The sequence below is a fragment of the Lepidochelys kempii genome, chromosome 1 (genome assembly GCF_965140285.1).
Source record: "Lepidochelys kempii isolate rLepKem1 chromosome 1, rLepKem1.hap1, whole genome shotgun sequence".
Classification (NCBI taxonomy): domain Eukaryota; kingdom Metazoa; phylum Chordata; order Testudines; family Cheloniidae; genus Lepidochelys; species Lepidochelys kempii.
Genome location: NC_136380.1, coordinates 187,952,969 through 187,971,605, shown reverse-complemented (window position 1 = coordinate 187,971,605; position 18,637 = coordinate 187,952,969). Strand labels below are relative to the sequence as shown.

Genomic DNA, 18,637 nt, shown 5'->3' with positions numbered 1-18,637 from the left:
TACTACTCTCCAGACAAATAACTGAAATGCTTGGGGAGATCTCAGAACTATTGGTGTCAGGTAGCGGGGGAAGTAATAATCGCTGTGCCTCTAAATTTATTCTGTGGCCTATATTTACTCTGTGGCCTATGTTATACAGGAGGTTAGATAGACAGTTGCAATGGTCCTTTCTGGTGTAGGAATCTATGAAATTTCATCTCTATGCAGAGGGCCAATACAAGGCCTATGCACTATTTAAGTCCAGATTAAATGGGATTTATGTAGTTCACAGGCCCCTGCGCTGGGGAAAATTTCATCCATTAAGATCATCTCTGCGACGTCATACAATGTACATAAGACTCCTCAATAAAAAATAAACTATACATTGCAGATAATAAGGGGAAGTTTAATGATGCAGCTATTGTCTAAAGCATTACCAATTTCTTGTAGGGAAATTAGGGCTTCTTTAACAATTCTAAGTGCTGCACAGTTGATATCAACTCCAATAATCTGCTCTGACTGTTTGTGTGGAACTCCTATTGATATTGTGGCAATGCTGTGCATGTACCATGGAGAGAAAATTTCAGGGCTGACATCATTAATGCAGAGCCAAGGGGAGAATTTTGTTCTCTGTTAGCAATTTCTGACTTTATTACAATCACTGGACAGAAATGCACAAGAAGTACTGCAATATTAATATAGCCATTGACATTCATGGTAGTATACAGTGTTGCTCTCAGGATATGGGACACACGAGGTGGGTGAAGTAATATCTTTTACTGGACCAACTTCTGTTGGTAAAAAGGACAAGCTTTCAAAGGTCTGAAGAGCTCTGTGGAGCTCGAAAGCTGGTCTCTTTCACCAACAGAAGTTGGTCCAGTAAAAGATATTATCTCACCCACCTTGTCTCTCTCATTAACAGTAGTAGTTTTTTAATAGTAGCAATCTCTTATATCTGATGTCTTTACGTATAAATTTTAAAAAAATGAACAAGATGTAAACATTCCCACCATCCCACCACACAAACTACAGAAAATGTTTAACAGGGGAATGAAAGGAAATTTTATAAGCTGTAATGTCCATTCTGGATTTATTTTCATAGTGGTAAACTAGGAATTTCAAATACTTGGAAAATCACGTTAGCTGACACAGAGCTTGTCTTAGGTATTGACAAACAGGTAGTCACCAGTTCCCAGGGTCTCCTTAGTGAAAACAGGGATTAATGCCGATCCACATCTCTGAATCTTGAGGTGTTGTTTAAGGTCCCTTATTTCCTTATTTGGAAAGGACCAATGTGACTTTTGGTCAGCCCTGAGCTGCCACCTTATACACAACAGAACCTGTGACAACCCCAACATATTGGGCAGATAAAAAAATAAACCACTTTGAAAACTCCATATTTAACCACAAGGATCTCAGATAATTTCTCAGTTCGACAACTTCTGAGCTTGCTCTGCTCAGGCAGGAGGCAATCCTGTAGCATTTTGCTGTTGATAGTTATAGGGGGGATAACTGTCCTTACCTTAGGCTGAAGAGTACATTGCCATCAGGGTACACTCGGAGCATTATATTCTCCATAGTTGTATCATGGATGAAAGATCTTTTGGAATGGACAAAAAATACATCAGGTACCCAGATCTTTTTGATCAGTCTTCCATCAAAGGTCATGCTTCTGTTTTTGGTACTAGGAAATGAAAGCCTCTCATCCTTCCAGTAATGTCTGAGGTATAAGGTCATCGTGAAGTCCTTTGCATAAAGAAAATTAAGAGGAAGAGATGTGTGTGTGTTTTCCTGGTTCTGAATACAGCAATAATAACCAGTACACCTAATCAAACTTGATGACTTTGAACTACTTCTGCTCTGGGTTTCAGGAGCAGACTTCTCAAACCAGAGAGAGCCAAACCAAAGCCATGCAGTGAGAGCACAACACAGATGGAAGATATTTTGAGATGTCTGCTGTTTACCCCAGTTAGGTGGTACTTACAGTTCAGCCAACAAAGGGCCTGATTTTGAAGCCCAGACTTCTTTCTTACATGAACAAAACTACCACTGATTTCAATGGGCTGTTGGATTGGGCCCAAAGTATAAAACAGTCCCCAAAAGAAAATAGCATTTTAGTAAGTAGGATAAAAGCAACTGAAATTGCTCTACAGCCCTTCCACTGAACTTTTTGCTGTTTTCTCTTGATGTCACATTAATGCCTCATTTTTATCATCTGCAGCCAATAAATGAGTTTGTATTATCTAAAATATACAAGAACAAATTCTGATTTCAAGTTAACCCAGTAGATTTACATGAATGTTACACCAGATTTGCACCACAGTAACTAAAATCAAAATTTGACTCAAAAATGTAAAATGTAACCTATTGGCACCTGGACCCTGAATAACATATTAGAACTCACAATAAATGAATGGATTTGTGTACACATACTATTACAGGTGAGGCTGGGAGCACCACCTATTATTAATGTGGCCCAACATTTCCCTTATAAGAACCTGTGTGTGTCCTATAACTTAGCCAAACTTCAGCTGAAATTGAGTCTCTGCCTCAAAATGAATTTTTTTTTTTTTTTTGGAGAACTTCAGCCAAAATCATTTCCAAGGCTAAGGAAAAATATGTTATTTTGCAATGTTAATTTTTTTTCTATGAAAAACTTCAGTACCCCCTTTCTTTGGAGAATTTGAAATATGGCAAGGGGTGGCCTTTGTGTCAGGGATGTGTCTTTGGCCGTTCCTTTAAAAATCTACCCAAATTTGGCCAAATTATAAGACTTTGAAAAATGTCAGTTTGCACATGCTAAGCAGAGACATCTTAGATTCTGAGCAGCTAAATTTCCGGAAGATTTCATGTGCCCTGAGCACCCCCCATCCCTTCACAGTTCTTACGTGTGAGGAGACTACATGTGCACCATCCCCACAGAGTAACTGAGCATCATCCAGACAGGGTGAAGTGGACTTACTCTGCAAAGGCAGCTCCAGGCCAGAGTGGGGCTGAGCACCTGAACTGAGAGCAGGGGGCCTGTTCTACTGTGCTCTCAATGACCCCACATGCTGACACCCAAACAGTATGGAGGAAGCGGCCACTTGAGTCAAATGGAGAGGGGACAAAAGCCAAACCTGGAGAGCTGGAGGAGAAGTCGGGGGAGTAGATTAGGACCAGAGGCTGGCAAGTGTGGGGAGGGAAACTAGGACTAGGAGCTGTGGAGGAAACAGGGGGAGGGGCTGGAAGCCAGTGGGAGTGGAGAGGCTGCAATTGTATGAGGAGCTGTGGAAACTGAGACTGGCAGGGCAAAGAGACTGAAACTGGGAATCAGTGGATGAGGAAAAGGAGGTGGAGCGTGTGTGGAGACAGATCTGACCAGAAGCCAGGATCCAAGGGAGAAGAACTGAGACTAGTTAGGAAAAGAGACTCAGACAAGGAGTCAGGGGAGGCAGGGACACTGAGACTGGAGGATAACTCTGGGAAGAGAGATTTGGGGGAAAGGGGCATTTGGAAGCAGGGAGTAGAGAGACAGATCAGGGTGTGTGGGGGACTGAGATTGGCTGGGAAAGGAGCCTGTGGACAAGGAGCCAGGGGACTGGGAATGGCTGGCAAGAAGACTGGGAGTGGGAGCTAGGAGGAGATTGGTATGAGGAGTCCAAAGGAGTGAGACTAGGATTTGCTGGGCAAGGAGACTAGAATGAGAAGCCTGAGGAACAGAATCTGGGATTGGCTAGGTGAGGAGAATGGGACTAGGACAAGGAGCCGGGGGTGGAGAAGAGATGGGACTGGGACAGGTTGGAAGGGATGGGGCAGAAGTGGCCACACTTGGAGGAAATGAGCAGAAGAGTCTGTCCCCCACTGGAACACACTCCTCCTCCACAGCCTAGAATGGAAACCAAGATACCCGAGTCTCACCATTTTTCTGTTGCAGAAAATATCTGTGAAACCCACTGGCAAAGCCGGGGTCTCATTCTCTTCTACTGCTGATCCACACAGAGGATAGCAACACGCTACTGCTATCAGTTATTCTATTAGCTCAAGTGGCAAACGTCTGTGCAGTGGATCTAGAGCAGTGGATCTCAAACTTTTGTACTGGTGACCCCTTTCACACAGCAAGCCTCTGAGTGTGACCCCCCCTTATAAATTAAAAACACTTTTTTCTATATTTAACACCATTATTAATGCTGGATGCAAAGCAGGGCTTGGGGTGGCGGCTGACAGCTCGTGACCCCCTGTGTAAAAACCTCACAACCCCCTGAGGGGTCCCGACCCCCAGTTTGAGAACCCCTGATCTAAAGGTTCCAACCCTGCTGATGAACCATGTGGGTGTCAATAGGATACCACATGATGGAATTTCTGGTTTTTTTCAGTTTGCTTTTTTTAAAAGCCTAGGAAATTATACACACACAGACTATGCTTAAAGAACGTTATTAAGACTGCAAATGGTCAAATTATAGGTCCTATTGATTTCAGCTGCAGATGTGAGTGCTCAGCACTTGTTCAGATTAGACCCTGTGAAAATGAAGGGGGCGAGGGTAGCTCCCTTTTATGGACACCCACCCAGCCAGCAGTTATAAAATCCCTCTTAGTAGCTATTCTCTAATTGCTCTACCTATAAAGGGTTAAAAAGTCTCACTGCTATCCATAGGTAAAAGGAAGTGAGTGGGCACCTGGCCAAAAAAGCCAATGGGAAGGCTAGAACTTTTCAAAATTGAAATAAGACCCCCCTTTTGTCTGTCTGTTGTTGTTCTCGGGGAGAGGCAGACAGGGAGCAGTTACGCTGTGAGAAGCTTGGGCCAGGTATGAAAAATCATCAGTATCATACCTAGAAACTACTAATCTAAACCCCCAGATATGTAAGTAGATCAGGAAATGTCTAGGAAGATGCTACGACATTTATCCCTTTTATTTCTTTCCGATTTGTGGATTCCTCTGTGCTAACCCCAGGTGCTTTTGTTTTGCTTGTAACCTTTAAGCTGGACCTCAAGAGAGCTATTCTTGATGCTTAATCCTTGTAGGGTTTTTTTTTAATATAGCAAAAACCTAAGTTCCCAGATGTATTTTCTTCTTTTTTTATTAATAAAATTTACCTTTTTAAGAACATAATTGGATTTTTGTGTCTTAAGAGGTTTGTGCATGTGTTGTTTAATTAGCTGGTGGCAACAGCTGATTTCCTTTTTTTTTTTTCCCCCTCAGCTCTTCTCCGGAGTGGGGATGAAAGGGCTTGAGGGAACCCCACAGGAAGGAATTTCCAAGTGCACCCTCTTGGGTTCTCAAAGGGGTTTTGCACTTGGGTGGTGACAGCATCTACCAACCCAAGGTCAGAGAAAAGCTGTAACCTTGGGAGTTTAATATAAGCCTGGAGTGGCCAGTGTTAATTGTTAAACTCCTTGAGGGCCCCCATCTTCTGTACTCGAAGTGCCACAGTAGGGAATTAGCCTTAACAGACCCCAGGGTCTCAAGCAAGGCACTGAGAAAATGAGGAATACAAAATTAGTGACCACCTGTGAAAAGTCTGGTTTAAGTGAATTGCCCAATATTACATATGCAGAGATAAAATCCATTTCTCCAGGGAACATTCAAATTGCCATAACCATCAGAACATCCTTTCTCTTCCTACAGTCCCCTGCCTCATTCAACACACATCTTTCAGCTTCTGCAACAAATAAGACAACGGTACTACAGACAACAGTCTCCTTCGTTACACAACCCTGAGCCATCTCCAGAGCAGGTCCATCTTGTGCACTGAATGAGGCATGGGTCCTGTGGGGAAAAAAATAGCATGTGATCATGTAATTAAAGATAGTATCTATCATCATGCATATACACAAGGGGCCCAAAGTACGGTTCCATTTTTAAAAATATCTCTCTCACACCAGTGTTGGTGTACGGAGTGCAAACCGGTGTCTTCCATTCCTCTCTCTCATTTACTGCTGCTTCCATTTGCTCTATGGAGTTGACATCAACTCTTTTGCCCTCCTTGCTAAGAGTTCTTAAGATTTCTCTTGGGCATCCTCACTTCCTCATACCAATTGGTTTCCATGTGACAGCTACACATGGGAGTCTGTGTACTGGCACCCAGAATACATACACTGAATATGTCCAGTGTTTCCTTCTGATGCTGGTAAAAACAACCTGCTGATTTCTCAGATCTCTTGGCTGGTTATGAATAAGGCTACATTTTAGTCATGGGTATTTTTAGTAAAAGTCATGGACATGTCATAGGCAGTAAACAAAAATTCACGGCCTATGACCTGTCCATGACTTGTACTATATACCCCGACTAAATGTTGGGGGTGGGTGGAGGTGACCTAGGGGTGCCATGGGTGATTGTGGGGGGCACTGCGGGTGCTTGGGGGGGGACGGGGTGTCAAGCCAGGGATGCTGCAGGTGGGCAGTCCAGGGGATGCCACATGTGCTCAAGGGGCGAGCAGCCCAGGACCCACGCTGGTGCTGGGGGCAGGGCTGGCAGGCTCCCTACCCAGCTCCTCGTGGCTCCCCCCAGTCTGCCCACCCGCAGCATCCCTGACCTGACCCACCCTGAGCACCCACAGAGCCCCCCGTGGCTTCAGGGATATCATTCAGTAGCACAATATCATCTGCAAAATCAAGATCTTCTAGCTATTTACCATCTATCCTGCCATTTGTGTTGCTAACAGACTTCTTCATTATCCAGTCTATGGCAATGCCAAACAACAGTGAAGACGAAATGCAGCCGTTTCACACCAGTGTCTACACTGAACCACACTGTTGTCTGGTTGTTCACTCTTACAGAGCACTTTGCATCTCTGTACCAGGCCTTGATGATGTTGACAACTTTAGCTGGGCTTTTGTCAGACTAAAGAGAATTCCACAATGTATGTCAGTGCACACTGTCAAATACTGTTTGAAAATCAATTAAATTAATGAAGATGGGAGCTTGTCAGTCTATCCATTCTTCTATGATGACCCTTTAGTGCGAATATCTGATCTACACGATATCTCTTGGACCTGAATCCAGCCTGTTCTTCTCTAAGCTTTGCATCCACTGCCTCTTTCATCCTTTGTGGTATCATGCTGCAGAATGCTTTCCCTGCAACAGAGAGTAATATAACTCCTCTCCAGTCGTTACAGTCAATAAGATCACTCTTTCTGGGTATTCCGACAATGATTTCATGCTCAGGAGGTGGTCTTTTTTCCTCAAACTTCATTGAACAGCTCTGTCAATTTCCTTAGGATGGTGGTATCAAGTACTTTTAGCATTTTTGCTTTTTGTTACAGCCACTTTGGGGGTTCTTTTCAGGTTTTTGATTGTAGCCTGTACTTCTGATATCTCTGTTGGACATATATTAATGTCAAGTTGATCAGATTCCCATGTTCCATCAAAGTCTGTTGCTGAGGTGGAACGGGGTCTGCTGAGGACTTCTAAGAAATGCTCTGCCCATCGGTTTTTTGTTCTATCTCAGTTGTAAGCATTTTTCTATTTTTGCTTTTTACTGATCCATGTCCTATTTTGAAATCTCTATACAAGGCTTTAATCATCTGGTAAACAGCTCTGTGGTTTCCTACCATGGCAGCAGTTTTGATTTCAACTGCTAGGTCTTCAGCCTATCTCCGTTTATCTTTCCTTACATTTCTTTGTCTGTTCTCTTATACTCCTCCTTTGCCTTTTCCAATATTTTATTGATCATAGCATTCAGTTTTCCTTTCAATACTTTTCATTCCTCAATAAGACAGCATGTCTTTTGGTTTATCCAATTCTTGCTCTATGATTTTTGTTTTTTGGGGGTTTTTTTTGTGAAAAACTGATCTTTATTTTCCAGAAATATACGAACTTATTCTCTCATTTCTCCATCTTCTTCTTCTACTCCGCTGATGTACAGGACATTGTTACATCTTATCAAAACTTCACCAAGGTGTCCTGACAATGCACCCAACTGTGACTACTGCAGTTTGAATCACACTGTCTCTGAGCATTGCCTATCCAGGTCCATTCTGTCTTTCACCTTCCTCTGCCTCTGGCAATGCCTCAAATCTGTTCCTTATTTGAAGCTGGAATTTCTTGCAGTAATCTTTTGTTTTCAGTTGTATACTGTTGATTTTCTTTACTGCTTTCTGTGTAAGGTTGCTCTTTCTCAATATTAATTTGAGGTTAGCAATGCAAAAATTGTGGGCGCTGCTGACAACTGCTGCTCGATATGCCCTTATGTCTTGGACAGATGACCTGAATTTCCAGCTAATGCAGATGTGGTTAATCTGATTTTTTATTCTGCCATTTGGTGAAGTCCATGTTTCTTTATTTTTAACCTCATCTTGCTGTGGCTGCTCGTCCCAAGCCCTGATAAAGTGGGGAGGGCTGAGTGCAAAGCAAACCACCTAGTCATGTAAAAAGACCTCACTGGTTTTAGAAATGGAATCAGGCTACTGTCCCAGTAAAAATGAACACTGCCAGCTCCTCATGCTGTATGAAGGGCTTCTGGTAAAAGCAAATCTCTGGAAACCAGGATCCTGGTTTGATGCTGGCAGCAAGAAAACACTTCAGAGTTGGTTACTGGAACTTGAGAATGTAAGCAGGGTCTGAATGAACTCTCCCCTAACAGCAAGCAAACTGTATTTACATGAACACATGTAGCTCTGCTTAGATATCCAGCAGATAGAGCAGTGTTGCTCAAAGTGATCAACTTTGGCTGGTGCTGGGTTACAAATCACTTTAGTACTGAATGCAAGGACAGTGAAATGCTGTTATCAGTGTTGTATGAATAAAGGGGAGCAGAACTGTGCTTAACCTGTCCCAAATGAGCAGGTCACCCGCAGCTGAAAGGACCTCATTAAGCCAGGGGCTTGAATGACAGAGCCCTATGAAAGTAAGAGGGGAGGGGACAGGTGTCCCAGGAGGTGTAGATTCTCCCTAAGGGTCCCCAGTCTGGTTTAACCTATTCCTCCCCACTCTTCAAAGATAGAGCTAAATAGTCTCCATTAGGAGCCTCTGTTATTTTAAGTGCTTAAATGAGAGCTGAAACCACTTGTGATGGGACAGCATTTCTGCCCAGCCTGCTAAAAGTTGAAAATCACTAAAAGCTGACCATCACTAAGAGACTGACCTGCAGAGGTCACAGCAGAGAGGCAAGAGTGGCGAGCAATCGGCCTGCGGGAGCGGAATGAGCGGCTGGCAGGGCGGCCAGCCAGAGCAAGTGCTCAGATGGTGGAGCAAGCAGGTGCCTTCTTCCCTGAGTGGGAGGTGAACTCACACAGATGCACCTCTGAACCCTGGGTCCTCACTGACTAAGGACAATCACTGTGAGTGGGGTATGGTGAGAGAGCAGAGAGGGGCACAGAAAAGGAACTTTTGCTTGTAGAACTCAGGACCGTGAGGTAGAAGGTACTGCCCCATGCACTCTGGGGTGGGTGTCCTGTTCACTGTTTTATGATTATGAATCCTCCTTGTGGCATTTTCCCTAATTAACGTCAGGTGACTTCTCTCCTTTCATTAAAAGTTTCTTTTCAACACTCAGACTTTGTGCTTCCAAGAGGGGAAGTATTGCCTCTCAGAGGTGACCAGGGGTGGGGTGTAATTTTCCCAGGTTACTGGGTGGAGGCTCAAGCAGGTTCTGTGTTGTACTGTTGAAAAGAAAGCCCTAGATATTGAACCCAGCCCTGACGGCTGACGGCTCCACCTGGCAGAAGGATTACAAGAACAATGTTTCAAACATGAAAGATCTCACAGCTCATGAGGGAGATGGACAATTATCGATTTGAAATCCTGGGTATCACTGAGAGCAAATTGATAAGTGTATATGAGAAGGACTTCAAGAAAGAGAAGAAATATTTCATTTACTCAGGTTGTAGTGAAAGCAAATACTCAGAGGAGTAGCACTCATTATGACCGATTCTGTGGAAAAATCACTCATCAATGTAGGAACCTATTAACCAACGCCTCCTATATGCCAGAATCCAAACCAGATTCCTAAAGCTGTCAATCATATAGTGCTATAGTCCAACAAAGGAACTTAGCGATGAGGATAAAGATGACAGAATACCTAAACATGACTTACTCCTTGTGATAGGTGACTTTAATGCTCAAGTAGGATGAGTGGTGAAGTATGTGTTGGGAACTAACAACCAAAATGGCAAGAGACCCACTGAATTGCACATGGTGTACAACCTAGTTCTTGTGAGTACTCTGTTCCCTAACAAAGACATGATTGCACAGGCAAACTTAATTCTGGCATTTCCTAACTTTTCAGTGCTTGACTTTGCAACCTTAATGTTCTTTTAACATACTTTCTTTTTTTGGTAATACATATATAGTCACACACAGGTACCGGCTCATAATGAGCTTGGATATATTGACATTCCATTTACAGTGAAGTAGAATGAAATTCTCAAATTATTCTGTTGTAATGCCACGTGCAAATGGCAATTCCACCTCACTTTCTGACTGGGCTGCTCGTAAATGGCCCGACTGAGCCTGTCCATACTATTAACTGAGTTTGTACCTAATTAATTGCATGGTTGATGCTAAATTCTACACTGGATTTGTGTGCATGCACAACATGGCTAATATGCAGTTAGTAAGCTGTGACAACTAGCCATATGTCCCTATGCCCGGGGCCTAAGCTAGCAACATAGTTTCCTTCCAGTAAGCAGATCATAACACTTATTTTGTTGTGTAGACAAGACCCACTAATCACATTTGTTTACCTGGCTGGTTGGTTCTCCTCTCTCCTAGCTCTCTGGGCGCTACGACATTCTGGAGCACAATACCCCACATGCTGCTTGTACAGCAGCATGTGCTTGTCCTCTGGGCACTCCAGCTCCTGCTGGGGCACTACAATATAGCTGATCAGATTTCCCAGACTGAATTGATAAAAACTCAGTTAGGCAGTGGGATAGGTGTGAACATGCACACACATGGTTGGTCTGTGGAAAGACACTGCTGTGTGGACACAAATGATTTGTGTTTATTGTACTCAGGTAACATGAAGGAGTCATGAACTTATAACAGAGTTTTTCTGAGCAATGTAGACAGGGTCAGTGTTTACCAATATCCATGCTATGCGACAAGGCCTACTTATTATGGAGAGGTGGCAGCCCCTGTCGTTATATTTGCAGTCAGCTTCCATTATAACTTTTTGTCCTTAGTATCTTTGGCTTGGAAAATGTATTTACCTTGAAAATCCCATTCTGACTCTAAAGGCAAAGAAGAACAAAAGATCTTTTGGGGTTTGGAATATATACAGGCTTTTGCCAGGATGAAGTGAGATTCCTTTCCCCTTTGGGCATTAACAAAAGAATAATGACAGTCCTTTATGAACACTGAGTCAATCTGTAAAGTTTGTTAATTAATACATTTTGTAAAAATCTCATCTGCATTTAGTTTTTGATCAGTGCATTTTATAAAATAAATAAATAAATAAATAAATAAAATACATGCAATATCATGAATTTCATATATAAGTAAACTAGTAGGACAAAAATGTGTACCAAAGATTGTAAAAATATATTTTACTGTGTTATATTATTTGAGACATAGGATGTGCACGAATGCAGAGTATATTGGAATGCACAGTGAATTGTTATGCACGTGCAGAAAGAGAAAGAGGTAAAGTTGCAAATATGGTTATAGCTTTTCCATAATCTGACTGCTATGTGCTTTACTGTGCAAGCCTAGCCTGACTGCGCAGTTTATTTTGTTGGAATAATTACAGTGAAAAAGGAACTCAAAAGATATTTAGGCTCTGATCCTGTAATGTGATCTACTAGTATGGACCTCTGAGCTCTTGTGGCATCGCACTTACTTCAGTGGGATTCCACATGAGAGTAATGGGCCCCATACGAAGATCAGGGCCTATGGCCTAAAACTGCCTTTGAAGTGAGAATTTAATATTGTAAATGTGCTCTTTATTCAGCGTTAACCTGTGTGGTCATTCTAGGATTGAACAACGCAGCAATAATGTAAGTGAAGCTGTGAATATGGTATGAACAGGATGCATTCACAACTTCATGTTCTTGACTAGCAGTAAGAGGGTTTCCCTCTCCAATACTGTGTGCATAGGAAGGTTTTTGGCAGATTCTTCCACCACTGCTGTGTTACTATTGCAGCTGAACTAGCAATGATGTACTAGTGTGTACCAGATACTGGCATCTGCCTACCAACTAACAGTAGGTCTCTGTATGGCATAGTGGTAAAAATGCGGGTGGCCAGTATACACTACCACTAAGACCACTGCTAGCCCCAGTGATACTACACCAGTGCTATAGCAATGGAGGGACACAAGGCTCAGTGTAGGCATTATGTCTTTGAGTGAGAAAACCTCTTAGTGCAAGTCAAGGACATAAAGCTGTGATGCAGAATGAATGAAAGTTGCCTCTGTGCACAGGACCTGCACAAGCTAAGGGCTTGCAGAGTGATTTTCAAAGATGTGTGACACCCAGGAACTCCCCCTGAACTTAACAGGAACTATGGAGTGCTCAATACTTTTGAAAAATCAGGCCATTAAGTGCTTTGTCTCTTGGTACATAGGAGACATTTAACACATATTCACATGTAACATCTATTAATTTCAATGGAAATAACTTTAATGTATCAAGATGACAATATAATCTCGTAGGATTCTACTTATTTAACTATATTGGTTCTACATCAGAATCTTGGAGGGTTATTTCTGAAGCCTATGTGATCCCAGAGTTTTGGTTACAATTCTGTTTTCCATCAGTTTTAGTAACAGGATTTAAGTGATAAAACTTACCATGTCAACTTCTGAAATGCTGTCAATACTTTCCACCTGCACATCAATGCCCACTGGTATCGGTGAGCCTTCAAAATAGCAGAACAAAAAATGTGATCTGAAGTGACAAATGTTTTTAATATAAACCTATATGTTAATATAAACCTAAACAACCTGCATTGTTCACCACCTCCCCACACACATGCTGCCTTGAATTAATTTTAAAACTGTTGTGTGCACTGAATCCAACCTTAATAACCAAATGAGAAAGTCAATGACAATGAAAGAAAACCTGATATTAAAAATCTGATCAAATAAGCACATGTCCTTCAGAGATCTCTCTGCAACCTAGCACAGGGTATGACTGGGATTTACAGCAGGGCCCTGAAGTTTGGTGAGCATAAGAAAATTTTCTTATGATTCTGAAACTAATGAAGCTTACACAACTCATTAGAATGGCCCTGTGGAAAACTTACATAAATACCTGTATCAAATACACCAATGCTTGTAAAGACTACTTAATAGTGAAAACATTTCCTCCTCCTTCTAAAGAAAATTATTTATTATACTTCTAAAGTAACTTTACCAGGTAACTAATAAAAGTTTATCCTATAATAACTTGAAATGGATATATAGGTCCAATAAATGGGAAACCTGCTCATTGACTGCTAAGTAAAACGATATTCTAATCTGTTTCTCAGTGCTGGTGTAACTACACTGGTACTAACAACAATGCAACATAAGAACGGCCATACTGGGTCGGACCAATTGCCCATCCAATCCAGTATTTTGTCTTCTGACTGTGGCCAGGGCCAGGTGCTTCAGAGGGAATAAACAGAACAGGTAATTATCAGGTGATCCATTCCCTGCCACTCATTTCCAGATTCTGGCAAACAGAGACTAGGGACACTTCAGAGCATGCAAGCACTAGGGAAGACATAGCTCCCAGGTTTTTACCACCACATCATGAAAACCTGCTCACCGAAATATTAATTATTATATGACTATGGAATGGCAGTAAGGACACTGGCTGTGATGACCAGGGAGAGTATGGGAGAATATAGATAGATACTAATTTAACTGCTGTAAGATTTTATAAATAAATTAAAATCCTGATCAAGTATTTTGCAAGTCAAAGCTCCCATTCTGCCCACTATTCTGAATTTCAGAGCTCTGGACAGCAAACATAAGTTAAAAATCCATCTACAAAACACAGGCAGAACAGCTAGGTGACTGCCACTGACACATACTGGAACTTTTTTGGTCTTAAAAATATAAAAAAGTGCAACACTAAAGTTAAAATTAAAACAAGGTCAGGAAATGCAGAAGTTAAGGTTCCCAGACCAATGCTAACAGTTATGCTTTACGTATACATGAGTTATCCAGTATATTTTACAGTGAAGATCCCAAGCCTGAAAAAACTTAAGCATGTGCTTTACTTCAAGCACATGAGTAGAGACAGTAACATTAATGGGATTGCAGAAGTCTGACAAAGCAGAATTTGGGAGCACCGTAAGTGCAACCTACATCTAAAATAAAAATAATATTACGTTTGTAGGATTGTGGCTTTGAAGCCAATTGAACTACTCACACGCATAGTTATAAACATGCCAAAGCATTTGCAGAATCATTACCTCAGTCAATAACATGGAACAAGAGAAACAGGAACAGAGCATGCACCTGCAATACGGCTGAGACATGGTTGCTGTCAGAACATTTGGACTATAGGGGAAAGAAACAGCTGAGGATGTGGGAGAAAGTCCAAGAGAGCTCAACATGAGAGGAGAGGAGAAGAGAGGAAATAAATTTGCATTTAACAATTATTGACCATAGATGATATTATTTTCACATCTCTGATGCTTAATAAATTATTTTAAAAATGTAAATGAAGGCACCTCAATACAGTATACATTATTTTCATTGCTCTGAACTAACTTATGTATACAAAAAGAGAGAGGGAGATTTTTCTTACATTAAGAAACTTTACATAAAATTAAAAGTAATACTTTGTATCTGACCCCTTTAAATCTCTCTCTGCTTCTCCTGCTTCTTTTTGGCAGCTCTCAAGGCTGTAGTAGCTTCTGCAGCTGCTGTGTCTCCAGCCTCAAATGGGCGTTTAGGTCGGTAAATCTATGTAGCTATGGATTCACTGGCCACTACCTCCCCTCTGCACTCGCCTAACCCCACCCCTCACTCTGAGCTAGGGCAGATCAAGCACTCACAGAGCTCTAATCCACCAAGTGCAGGAGGTACAGACTTCTCCACTCCTTTTGATCCTAATTTGGCAAAGTTCTTAAGCACATGCTTAACTTTAAATACGTGTTGTCCCTTTAATTTCAGTGGAACTGCTCACATGCTTAATGGTTCAGCATGTGCTTAAGTACCTTGCTGAATTGGGGTCTTTCTATACCCTGTCCCTCCCCTACCATGCAACAAATGCATACTGGTTCTTCTCTGTTCTGGGCTTTTTGGTTCTATTAGTTGGGTTGGAGCATTTGGCCCTGTGAGTCAGAGCCAGTTTCCACTGAAATCAATGGTAATTAACCATGGGAACAGATGACCAAGGGAGGAGATAAATTCTCCATCACTTGGACTCTACATTGAGATTGGATGTTTTTCTAAAAGAAAGGGCTTTAGTTCAACCACAAGTTGTTGAGTCACTGGATGAAATTCTATGCCCTGTGTTATACAGAAGGTCAGACTAAATGAACATCATAATCCCTTCTGGCTTTATTAATCAATGAAGGAATGGAGAGGCGTCTATTGATATAAAGAGCACCGGGCTGAGTCCTAAAAGAGAAAGAAGAATTAACAACTCACTCTCTCCCAGAGGTGGAGTTGATCAGAGTTGAGGTACAGAGACGGGACAGAGTAGAAAAAGCTTGCGCTGATGGTGTCTATGCCACAATGCTGCTGTTAATAAATTGGGAACTTCAGTGTCTGAGGCTGACAATGAAAATAGTATCAAGAGAAAATCTGGGGTTTTATTTTCCCAGTTTGACAAAACGGGGGGATGGGCAAGAGGAGTTTGAGCAGCTCCAGTTAGCGTATTTCCACAAATCATTATTTTAGAGGGATTAGTGATTTTCACAATGGAAGTTCCGCAGACTTTCAAGGTAATTTCTCCTCAGCAGCAAAACCAAATTATTTTCAGATGGATTTATATTCATGCAAACTTAAGTACTGCCTTGTGGAATCAGTTTTTCTTCATTTTATTTATTTTAGAAGGTTTAAACCAAGCAAATGTTTCTCTCATGAGTGCGGAGTTTATTTTAATCAGCAGCCTGAGTGAAAGATAATAGATGCATATGCACGTTACGTAACTTTTTCTAAAACTGAAGGTCCTCACAAATTCTGCAGCATGTTAGGGTCAATTTGTATGGTAGGAATGACAAAATCCTATGACAGACTTTAGAGAATTCAAAGGCATTTTTGTGCAGTTATACCTTTTACCATGTAGTTGCTGCACTGCACCTGCATTTCCATAGGATACACGTAGAATTTAGGGGAGTCAGCTAGTGAATTCCAGAAGCTTTGATCCTTCCACAGTGCCATGATAATCAGATCATTCATTACCCATGAAATAACTTAACCCTTTCTTTTTTGTTCCAGTTTGGAAAAATTACAATCTTCCAACATTAAGAAAGAGGGTCAATTACTAGTGAATGGTTTGCTATTTTTCCAAGCTCCCACTACTAGATGGAGTATCAGACCTCTTCCAGTTGCATGCAGTTGTAACAGGGTGTGTTGGCTTTTTAAGGAGGCTACAGAACCAGCATAGCCCCCTCACCTCTCGAGTTCTGAGACCTAATGGGAGTTGTAGGCTCTGCAACAATGCATATTGGGAAAGGGGGAGGCATATAAAAAAGCTCCTGTTCCCTCTGGCAAGGCAGGGAACAAGGAATAAGTAAGACCTAATGATGCTCCCTCCTGAAAAGGGCCTCGGAGGGAGGTCAGGTGGACAGAAGGGTCAGGGAACCACAGGGAGAAGAAATTACTGTGGAATTTGTTACAGTTCCCTGGGGGGACAGAGCTCGGGGGACGGGGGGGGGGGGCGGAGTAATAAAGGGTATTTTATCTTTGTTCATCTGTTTGAAGTATTTGAGATGGGATGGTGCCAGAAGTAGCCAAGGCCTAGGATGGAAATTAGAGGACTATCAGAGTGAAGGAAGAGGACTTGGGCAAGAAGAGCAGACGGGGCTTGAAACGTTTATTGAGTGCTATTTTCCTGTAAAGACTGTATCTTCCAAAAGAGGGTGGGAGGAAGCCCCCTTCACTCCCTGCATCACTAGGGGAAAATTTGTGCAGTGTGCAATAGGGAACATACGATTTCACTCCAGTGTAAATGTGAACAGAGACTACACACGTGCTTAAGTCTAGGCTTAGATAGTTCTTTTCATCTGTAGATCTCAAAACACTTCACTAAGGTGGACAAGTAGAATTTTACTGTACATGTAGGGAAACAGAGGCACAGAAAAATCAAATAATTACCCAATATATAGTCATTGCAAATCTAAACAAATTAAAAGGTGAGAGAAATTAAAAAGTTGAGGCTAGAATTGAAACGAGCTGGAGAGTCAATGAGGACAGAAGACCTAGGAGAGCTCATCCAAGTAGCAGAAGATTCAGAGGAGATTGCTCTTGCACAAAGAGAAGAAGAGGATGCCAGATGAGTGAAAGGAGGGATGTGTGGTAGACTCTAGCAAGTCCTCAGCAGGTGATGGTAGAGCAAGACAGTGACTTTTAAAAAAGACTTTCAAATAATGTAGTTAAGAAACACTAAACAGGAAGATTATTTAAAAGGAATTCAAAGAGCAGCTCTCTCTAACCACCTCTCTCAAATGGGAGAGTTCTGCCTGTCAATCCAGTCTGATTGGTGACACAATAGATCATAGCTGGACAGGAAACATCATTTTGATATCTGGAAGTGATCATTTGCCCAGAGTTTAAAGTAAGAGCGTGGAAGTTCTGCGTGGTGTTAGCAATGCAATTTATTTTCTCCCTCCTCCTGTAGTCCAAGTTGGATTATTTTCTAAGAGTTCCACAATACCTAACAGACAGCTAGGAGACTTAAGGCCATGATATTTTTAAAAGGGCATTATAAGATATTAAGAGATTTGCATGTGGATCCACTGACTTTCCTTTCCTTTCCTTGGGTAACATGACATGTACTTTTAGGCAATTACAATTTCTGAGGATGAGGTTTGCACTACTGTACAGTTGCTAAATACATAATCCCTCCCTGCTCCCCCATTGGCAGAGGAACACATCATGCTCACTCACGTTGGTCTGGCTTTCAAAAGGACAATAAAAGAAGGAACAGAGTCTCCCCACAGTTCAACCTTTCATCAGGACTGATTAGTACTGTAGTAAAATTGGAACAGAAGCAATGCGGGTACAGGTAATGCTAACAGGAGCTAATGGTATGTGGAATCATAATTTAGGCTGCCTCCATACTACAGATTAAATTGTTTTAGCACATTAGGAGCAATTTAAGCAGATTAATGGCTAGGGGAAGTTGTGTAGATCATGGCATCAGGGAAGTGGGCAGCATTCAAGCAGTGGGGGTGTAACAATGCTGGTTCTGGCGGGACCCAACTGAGAGTGCCAATTCAGGACAAATTGCTTAAAGCAGGGCAGTTATAGCCCAAGGGTGGGGTTTTTCCACCTCTAAGGCAAACCAAACCAGCCAGACAGAGAGGACTTTGGTTTTACCCCACAGGCTAATCACAAGTCACAGAAGCAATTCCCTTAGATACTCCAGTTTCCCAGTATCACCACCAGTGCTACTCATTATGGAGACAAATGGTTATGAAAACCAATACCCCAGTAAAAGAAAAAAGGTTCTCCCAATCCCAAAGGACCAAGCCCCAAACCCAGGTCAATATACAAATCAGATCTTACCCACAAATCACGCTGTTGCCAATCCTTTAGAATCTAAATCTAAAGGTTTATTCATAAAAAGG

At 41.9% G+C, this 18,637-nt stretch overlaps 1 protein-coding gene across 2 annotated transcripts in view; it reads right to left on the bottom strand.

Annotated features, from left to right (window-relative positions):
• GABRR3 (gamma-aminobutyric acid type A receptor subunit rho3) overlaps positions 1-18,637 on the bottom strand; it is a 92,336-nt gene that overhangs the window by 15,604 nt on the left and 58,095 nt on the right. For both annotated transcript variants that reach the window (XM_078848025.1, XM_073305060.1), the window contains exons 4-5: positions 12,693-12,760; positions 1,502-1,725 (exon numbers count right to left, since the gene is read on the bottom strand). In XM_078848025.1, the coding sequence (XP_078704151.1) occupies positions 1,502-1,725; positions 12,693-12,760 (292 nt within the window). The remainder of the gene's footprint in view (positions 1-1,501; positions 1,726-12,692; positions 12,761-18,637) is intronic.